The following is a 9,985-nucleotide window of genomic DNA, read 5'->3' as shown; positions in this document are numbered from 1 at the left end:
CCAACTCCCAAATGTCAACATCATCAAATTTAGTGCTACATAAACAAGATTTTATGTATGTATGTATATATATACAGTATGTACTGTACGTTAAATAAAAGTCCCCTTTTTGAATTATATTGGTGCACTTTAAGTGTATTTATTTATTTATTAGTCAATTTATATATTTCCACTTTTGTTTTTAATTATGTCAGTTTCGGTCCTCCGTACTGCAGAAGCCTGATAATCACCCATTCATTCAAATCAGGTGTGTTTGAGCAGAGAAAAAAATAAAACATGCAGGGCTGCGGCCCTCGAGGACCAGGATTGCCCACCCCTGATCCAGAGGAACTACTGATTTATTATTTTTTCTACCTGATTAATGAGATGAATCAAGATGACGAAGTTTAGAATCTCAGAAAACATGTTCAGGTAAAAATATTGGAGTAAATCTGAGGCTTAATGCAAAGAACTGAAATGGGGAGTAGGGCATCTAATCCTAATCCCTACACATCTTTTCTATGGATGTCCACTTCCTTTTCATTTGATTGTTTCAGGTAAACAAACATGTTGTTGGCAGCTGCTCTCAAATGAAGCTTACAGATGTTTTATTTGAGACACTAACTCAATAGGAGGGGAGAATTGTGTTTGTTTTCTTACTTTGATATATTATTCATCATTCCTCATGACTTTGCAGTGAGTAACATCAACACATGTCCCATAATATTAATAGAACAAACAGAAAATGTAACAATTACCATAGGCCCAGCATGACCAGGAGGACCAACCGGACCTCTCTTCCCTCTCACTCCCTGTAACAAAGAGATGTTTTAATCAGCTTGAGGTTTAACCCTCATCATCACACAATTTCTATTGTTTTTACTTCTTTTCAAAGCAAAAACTTTAAACACATTTCAACATTAAACATTTCAAACTTTCTATCATAGCAGCGTGATTAGAGCTGGTAGTCTGACGGGTGTACTCACAGGAGGACCAACTTTTCCCAGTTCACCTGGTAGACCATCTGTACCAGGAATACCCTGTAAGGAATCAGACAAACATGCAGGAAATGTTGTGTAGTACTTCTGATATATCTGGTGAGGAAAAAAACTTTATCGCTTGCCACTAGTCTTTGAGCAAATGTCTGTGTGTGTTTGTTTTTATCTGTCTGTCCTCTGTTAAAAGATCACAACAGATTATAATAAAACTTTTTAAAAGTAAGTAGGATTACATCTACAACTGGTAAACTTTTAAAGTGAGACCAATTTATGTTTTATCGTATCTATATTCATAAGTGCAGGTGTGTCAAACTCATTTTCACAAAGGGCCACATGAGCATTATTCACATATTATTCACATATTGTAAATATATTGTCACCTGGTGGATCACTGACACACATATGAACAAAATGACAGCTTTCATCGTCAACCGTTAACAATGCTGATCAATAACATTTATAGACTTGTTAAATTTCACCTATAAATTTAGCAAGTTCTAATCCACTGATAAATTTCAAAATTAGCAAAAACCATAAAGCACTAATCAGAAAAATTAGTTCCCCTATTAGTGCTTTAGTGGAACGGTGCCCACCACTGGTGTCAACTGACCATATGTGACGTAAATAATACAGAAATGCTATTAGCAGTGGTGGGCACCAGACCGCTAAGGCGCAAATCCACTAATTGCTGATCTAAATATTTCATTTGCGCTTTAGCGGTCTTACTAAATTTTATAATTCATAAGTGGATTTGCACTTTGTACATTAAAAAGCAGTACCACTAATAACTAATTATCTACCAGTCATCATTATGTTGAACAGCAGAAGGTATGACTGTCAATGAATCACAACACATGTGATCTATCCAACAGCACCCCTCCCAGATAAACACTCTTATTGTGAAGGTATACATCCTGCTGACTGTTGCTTTGGGTCACGGTTCTGATTTCCCACAATGCTTTGTGTCTGCTTACGTAGCAGGAAGGTAATGTTTAGAACGCCCTGTCCCAGCTAAAACAGTTAACGTTTGTAATCCATACTAAAATTTTGTATGTATTTATTTATTTTACTTGACAAACGGAGCTCCTTTTTAAAAAAAAAAAAGTTTAAAAATACTTGACGTAATTGGTCGAAGCAATCCGCCAACGGGGTTAGCTGAAGGGACGCCGAAATGATTTAAAGAAGTTATGCTGATGAAGACTGACATCTAGTGGTCAACTGGAGCAACTACATGGAAAACTTTAAAATCCAAGCTCTTATTTTGAAGTGAAGATAGTTTCCTGTTCCACGTGCTTTCATTTCCCGTCACAAATCAAATCCATCATGTACCCAGAATGCATTGCTTCAGTTTTCCAATAAACAGTTTTAAAATTACTTTATTGATGCTTCTTTAAGGAAAAATCTACAACAAACAAAAGAAAAAGACAAAGAAGCAGCCGAACTAGCAATCCTCAACAACTTTTTAACTTTTACACCAGGAGCTAAAGGTCTGTTTCAGGAAATCACATCCTCAGCAATCAGCTGTAAAAGGGTTCTTACAATGCAAGTTGGCAGTATTGTGCACATATTGTACATGAATTGTCAGCTAGTAAGTGTCAAATTGAACTTGCACTTTAAAATCAGCTTCTGATAGTTTTTCTATGACATAAGCGCTTTTGATGTTGCGGACCTAAATATTTTCATAAGCGCTTTAGAAATTGCGGAGCTAATTTTTGGATTAGCGCTGCCCACCACTGGCTATTAGAAGTAAAAGTAACAGAGTTTTACTCATAGCTGATTTGTGATGAGTAGCTGTTGTCTTGAATTTGGAACTCTCTCACTTTCTGACAGTGAATTTCTATTGTAAAAATTAGTCTCAGAAATCTGAGTGTTGTCTCTGACAGTTCCTTATCTTTAACTAGCCTGGTTTAAACCAGACCCTGTCCTTCACTTTGCTTCGTACAAGGGTCTGGACTTGATGCATAGACAAGTGGTTCTTACAGGAGGCCAGGCTATCTTTTGACAACCACTTTGAACGTTCATACATGATTGCTGTTAACAATAAAACACATTTCAAAACTGAGATCTTTTGTGTCACAGACTGAACTAGAAATGATTGTTTGCAATTTTATCTCCTCTTGTTTTAGACTATTGTAACTGTTTTTACTTGATTAAACAAAGTTTCCTTGCCATGTCTTCAGTTTATTCAGAATGCTACAGAGAGGTTATTAAGGGGGCATGTTATGTAATTTCCAGGCACGGGGAGGCTGTAGTAGAGTGGTTAGGGGAGTCATCCTGTTGCCGGTTCGATCCCCTGGTCCAGCTGTGTCAGTCGTTGTGTCTTTGGGCAGGACACTTCACTTGCCTTGCCTATTGATGGTGGTCAGAGGGTCCGGTGGTGCATAGCAGTCTCACATCTGTCAGTGAACCCCAGGGCAACTGTGGCTACAATGTAGTTTACCATGATCAGTGTGTGAATGAGTGACTGTGAAGAGCTTTGGGGTCCAGAGGGACTTGATAAAGTGCTCTATAAGTTCAGTCAGTTTACACTAAATACACAATCAAGTAACTGTTAAATTCAGTTGTTATAAAAATGCTGTATATATCAAAAATAAATTTGATTTTGCATCATAGCCTATCGAAGCACTTTGAAATTGGCCTATGTCCTTGTAAGAACCTCCTACCATTTCTGACACTCCCACTTCAGCACGTCTTCACAACAATGCTCCATGCCTTTTACAACCTTTCATCGGAGAAAATTCCAACCATTTCTGACGAACCGTGTCATACTCAGGAATCATCAAGGAAGTGGTAGTGTCATTCACCAGTGACACTACCACTTCCTTGATGTAGGCATTATTTAATCTGACAAGACTGAACTTGACGCCAACCGGTGCTAATGTCCCCCATCACCATTCAGTAGTGACCAACTGTTAGAAGTTTTGTTAGAGTCATCACAGGCCTTCATTAAATAATCTCATAAGGTGAACAGACTGATGGGGGGGGGCGGGGCTAAAGTGATCTTGTCAAACTACTACACAAAGGTGTTGAACAGGTTTCCCTTATGATGCACACAAAATTTTGTTCAGATCGCATCATGAACGTGTGATTTAGAGTCAAGCACATGTCAACAGTGTGATGTCTAACTAGGCCATGCCCTCCAAAAGCTGGACTGCATTCATGTATCTTTATCTTTATTTAACAGGGACAATGCATACAAAAACATGGAACAGATCAAGTCTGTAATTGATGCGTTGCACAAAGAGTTTATAGCTACAGCTAATTTGCAACTCCAGTCCCTGGATGTGGAGGGGTGGATTAGGATTGACCATAATGAATTTGGTGCAGATTGGCTGAAGTACGTGTCCCTCACCTCGGCGACGGGGGACAAAAAAGGACTAGATTGTGACGTTTTACAAGCTCAACAGACGTAGTTCTACTGGGTGTTTGCTAATTGTTGCTGCCACGCAGCTGTGTAGGGGAGGCGCAGGGGCTCAGCTCCCGGAGGTCCTTTGTGTAAATAGGCGATGCTAGGGGCTACAGAAATAAAGTTTACTTACTAATTTACTTAAGATGGTTGTCAATGCTGAGCAACCTTAATAAATGCAAAAATTGCTATGAATCAGTCAATTTTATAGATACTCAACTAAAAGTCTGTGCGATAGCAGCTGACAGTCACCCCCAACATATTCTCTCAGCACTATACATTGCACAACATTTGGATAAACTTTCCTGAAACTCTCAGATAGTAATCATAGCAATGAACAGAGGAAGTCTATAACGTAACAAGTGAATCTGACAGCAAATTCATTTGGGTTTTTTTTTTTTTGTTACACATCTTATCAATATTTATACAGTACAAACATGATCAAAGAGGTTTTGGCAAAAGGTCAATATTAACTAGACATGGTTTTTTTTACGATGTAAAAACAAGTGTGCATTGCCTTGCAGCATGTCTTTACCTGCATCAGTGCACTTGCAGAATGATCTGTGACCAAGTTCAAATGTGTTTTCTATACCAGCTTGTGCTTGTCCAGTCAGCAGGTGTTTAAAATTAGGGTAATTGTGTGAAAATATAAAGTGTGTAGAGATTTTTTGTAAAAGTTGCTGTTGAGGGTTTTGAACCCTGATCTCCCACATGAAAGCCCATAGAGTTAACCATGAGACCATTGGAGCTGTCACAGAGAGGACTGCCTGGGGTTTATTTGTATGTGTGCAGAAAGAGGCCACATCGCCAATGCAATTGTTGACACCAAACTGCAACATATTATAACAATAAATCAATATTAGGACAATATTATAGAAAAACATAAAAAACTAACATATTAGTATTGTAAACACTGAACTACTGAGTTTAAATATTATTAAACTATGGTTCAGTACTGAGTAGGTACAGCAGGGGCAGTATTGGACCAATACAAGGCTTCATTAACTCCCATTATAAATTATTAAACATTAATATTTCAAAACTATAAGTTGTACAGGTACCAAAAGGCATAGCCATCATTTGGCACAGGAGCTTTACAGATATAAATTATAATGGCAGCTCTAGGACAAAGTATGCAGGAGGAGAAGCGTGTCAAAGTGGAGATGACTTGGATGGGAAACGATTCACAATAGTGTGCATTGCATTGGCAATGCACACTGAATATAAGAACATTTTGCAGACTGGTATCTGGAAAAAAGGTTGACTACAATGTACTTGACCTAGAAATGGCCTGCTCACATATTTCATCCCCATATTTATTCTAGACGTTAGAAAAAGGCTCGTATCAGCACAAGGGGTGGCCCAACATCACCAGAGTTTACACCAGCTGAAGAGCTGCCTGGCCCTTGATATAAATAAAGAGAGGCCTGTTCTAGAAGGAATCCAGTGGGGGACAGCGTCTCCACGACCCACCCATAGATAGAAACACCCCACTTCATTCCATTACTGAATATGCAACATGTTCACACATTAGTATGTTATGGACCGCTCGGTGCTGTGCTGACTTTTAGGACCCAGCAGTCTGCACAGGTAGAGGATGTTATACCCAGAAAAGGTAACACTCGTGAAGTTAATTGCTGGGAAAAGCCAACAGGTCAGACCTGTCCTGAAACACTCTGTCCTATCTGAAAGTCCTTCTCAATATAAGAGCTTCATCATCGACAGTCATTCAAAAATGGACACCAGTGTAAAGGACAACACGTGTTTGGAGCTACTTATGTGGTTTGACTTCATTAACAACAGCTTTGTTTCTTTATCAGTTATTTCTGAAATCCCCTCAACACATGTGATAGTATATTAAAGGCCTTTCTGTCAAACTTAGAACAACACAGTATTTAGAAACACAATCAAACTGTAACAATGTCCACATGGAGAATTATGACATTTATAATGAAAACCATCATAATGTTAAAATAATAATAGTACCTGACTGAATGTTTAAATGAATCAGTGGGATTTTATTACAGGCTGATTAATAAATGTCCACAACAGACAGAATCACTGAAACTGGTAATTCATGCCTTCATTTCTACCTGCTCAGACTATTGTAACAGCTTGTTCACCTGCCTAAACCAGAAACAGTTAAATCATCTTCAGCTTGTCCAAAACTCAGCAGCAAAACTGCTAACTGGAACCTCTAAATTCACCCACATCTCCCCGATCCTAGCAGAACTTCACTGGTTTCTGGTTCAAAATCCTGGTCCTCACCTTCAGAGCTCTTCATGGCCAAGCACCAGAATACATTAAAAGTCTCCTTTCACCTTACAACCCCAGAGGAGACCTCCACTCACAGGATCAACARCTCCTRATGGTTCCCCTCACTCACTTTAAGACCCGTGGTGACCGGTCCTTCTCCTCTGTGGCCCCCAGGCTCTGGAATGAACTCCCTGTTAATCTGAGCTCCATTGATAACATTGTCTCTTTCAAGACAGTCCTAAAAACTCACTTTTTCTCTCAAGCGTTTAGCTAACCATTCACCATTACTGCCGGCCTACCTCCATAGTGAATGCTCACCAATCTGTGTTTTTCTATTATTGAACATACAGTACACCATAGTTTTCTCTTCTCCGTTCTCCATGTTTTGTGTATTATTTGTATATTTTGCTCTGCATTGACCATGTGTCTGAGTTACAATTTTAGAATTTAATCTTGATTTGATGTTTCATTACGTTGCTTTATGTTTTATTCTGTTTTATTCTGTTTCATTTTATCTTTCCACCATTTCTACTTTGTTAATGATTGTACAGCATCTTGTGAATATATCTCTGTGAAAGGCACTTTATAAATAAAACTTTACTTTACTTACTTACTTAAACACATTGGTTTCTAATGGGAGTGACCTCTGAACAGATAAAACACCAGGTTTAACTAAGCCCGGCTGTTAGCCTGGTTTGGAGCATGCTAGCTGCACAGAAAAAATCAACATGGTAACTTATGCATGACTGCTTTTGTGAACCTGAATCCAGGCTTAATTCAGCCAGGATTTCTGGAAAATCCCAGCTTAATTTCATATCCTGGTTTTGTGCAACAGTCCTCAGGTCCTTTGTGTAGCAACAAAGAAAAGTGTCAACAATAAACAGCCCAGAATCACTGTAACACTAACTGTAACAGACTTTATTTTCAGCTACATGCTGTTAGCTGATGACAGCAGGTAGCTGAAACACATCCTGTTTTCTGCTCTTATTAAAACATGTTAGTGTTTTTTGAAGTGTTGGTTATCCCATTTTTATGGTTCCTCAGAACTGGGCACCCATTTACTCTTTCTCCTCTTTTGTGTTGGAGTTGTGCGCACTAATTTTCTTAATTAGCTGTGGTGGCCATCTTGAATTGGACTGATTCAAAAGGTAACCAGATGTAGATGAGTACTTGGAGATTATATGCTGAGAGTTTCACATAAATTTGCCATGTGTTTCATGAAATATTTTGCTAACAGTCAAACAGGGCTGATACCAACAGTTAATGCTAAAGTTTTAGGCATAAATCCCATGCAATCTGTGGTACTTAAATTATGCATTGGGGATGATGCTCAGCTACTATCACACCAGATTTCAGCTAAGAAGCTGTAAAATTAGCCAAGATATCAGGATATTTACAAGTTGTTATCACAAGCTGTTTTTGGGTTTTCTAAGGTCAGTTGACTGTCATTAAAATCCATCCAGTGGTTCATGAGACATTTTGCTAACACACACACACAGACAGAAAACATTATCGCCCTTACTCCTTTTGTGGCGGGCGATGCGTGTATAATGTACATGAGTAACAAAATACTCACATCCAGTCCGTCAAGTCCTACACCCTGGGGGAGAGAAATCAAAACTTATGAGTGTCAGATACTCGGGTAAAGTAAGTCCCTCACAGGAACAATCATTCACTTAACAATAGTTGAATATTTCAGTGTACATGGTGTGTATTTCAGTGTACATGGTMTGTATTTTAGTGTACATGGTGTGTATTTCAGTGTACATGGTATGTATTTCAGTGTACATGGTGTGTATTTCAGTGTACATGGAGATATTACACAGAAACACTGCAAGATGAGAATGTGGACTCACAGTTTCTCCAGGAGGCCCTCGAGTTCCAGGATCCCCCTGAAACCATTAAGACCACATCAGGACTATGAGAATGGAACAGGAAAATCCAGGATCTGTCAGACTCATCACTTCATGTGGACATTAGACCTGTTGTTTTTCTTAAGGGCACTCGATTTTAAGTTTTGTTAGTTTCATTTTTTTAATTAGCTTTACAACTTTTATATGTTTTTGAGTTAAATATTATTTAAATGTTATTTAAAAAAGCATTTTGTCAATGAGATCCAACTAAATTGAATAGCTCATGAAATATGCAGGCAAACAAAGGCTCAGATCTCAAACGGTTAATTTCCTTATCACAATGTGATCACTATTTCCGTATCACTCATTAAAAGGTCATCGCTAATCAGTTCACTCACACCCCTCCAGCAATAACCTGTATGAACAGTTTCAATCAGGTTTTCAACCACATCACAGCACCAAAACTGCTCTTATTAAAATTATAATGATGATAGCTGCTGACTCAGGACTTCTGTCAGTACTCATCCTCCTTGATCTGAGCTCTGCCTTTGACACCATCTCTCATCCTATCCTCATCGACTGACTAACCTCTATCGACATCTCAGACACCCCACTGCACTGGTTTAAATCCTGTCTTTCTGACCGCACTCAGTTCATACAGCTCAAGTCCTTCTGCTCCCAGTCTTCACCCATCTCCACTGGTGTTCCCCAAGGTTCTGCACTCGAGCCTCTATTTTTCATAATCTTTCTGCTCCCGCTTGGCCACATCTTCTGTAAATTTGGTGTTCATTTCCACTGTTATGCCGACGACACTCAGCTCTACATTTCATCAAAACCGAACTCCAACTTACCATCCTCCAATCTTACCGACTGCCTCAGTGAGCTCAACAACTGGTTCTCTAACAATTTCCTCCAACTGAACAATAACAAATCTCCTCCTTGTTGGGACAAAAAAACTAATTTTCAAAATCTCAGTATGTTCTCTTCACTCTTAACAACTCCGTTCTCTCCCCTCGCCTCAGGTCAAAAACCTAGGTATTGTCCTTGAAACCACACTCTCTTTCAACTCCCACATTAACAACGTGACTCAATCTGCCTTCTTTCATCTTCACAACATTAACCGTCTCCGTCCTTCACTCACTCCCTACTCCACTGGCATCCTTTTACACAGCCTGGTAACATCCAGGATTGACTACTGCAACTCCCTACTGTTTGGCCTCCCCAACAAATCCCTTCACAAACTACAGATGGTTCAGAACTCAGCAGCCCGTGTAATCACTCAAACCTCATCCTCTGCCCACATCACTCCAGTCCTACAACAGTTCCACTGGTTCCCAGTTAAATCCCACATCACTCCAGTCCAACAGCTCCACTGGTTCCCAGTTAAATCCCACATCACTCCAGTCCTACAACAGCTCCACTGGTTCCCAGTTAAATCCCACATCACTCCAGTCCTACAACAGCTCCACTGGTTCCCAGTTAAATCCCACATC

General features: G+C 39.2%; 1 protein-coding gene across 1 annotated transcript in view; it reads right to left on the bottom strand.

Moving 5' to 3' along the window:
* The window catches only part of col9a1a (collagen, type IX, alpha 1a), a gene marked incomplete in the record, with an annotated part of 81,725 nt that overhangs the window by 55,757 nt on the left and 15,983 nt on the right, over positions 1 to 9,985 (bottom strand). Inside the window, 4 exon segments of the mRNA XM_014023078.1 lie at positions 738 to 791; positions 966 to 1,019; positions 8,216 to 8,239; positions 8,496 to 8,531. Coding sequence (XP_013878532.1) covers positions 738 to 791; positions 966 to 1,019; positions 8,216 to 8,239; positions 8,496 to 8,531 — 168 coding nt within the window.

Source organism: Austrofundulus limnaeus, unplaced genomic scaffold (assembly GCF_001266775.1).
Source record: "Austrofundulus limnaeus strain Quisiro unplaced genomic scaffold, Austrofundulus_limnaeus-1.0 Scaffold356, whole genome shotgun sequence".
Taxonomy (NCBI): domain Eukaryota; kingdom Metazoa; phylum Chordata; class Actinopteri; order Cyprinodontiformes; family Rivulidae; genus Austrofundulus; species Austrofundulus limnaeus.
This window is presented reverse-complemented; position numbering and strand designations above follow the sequence as displayed.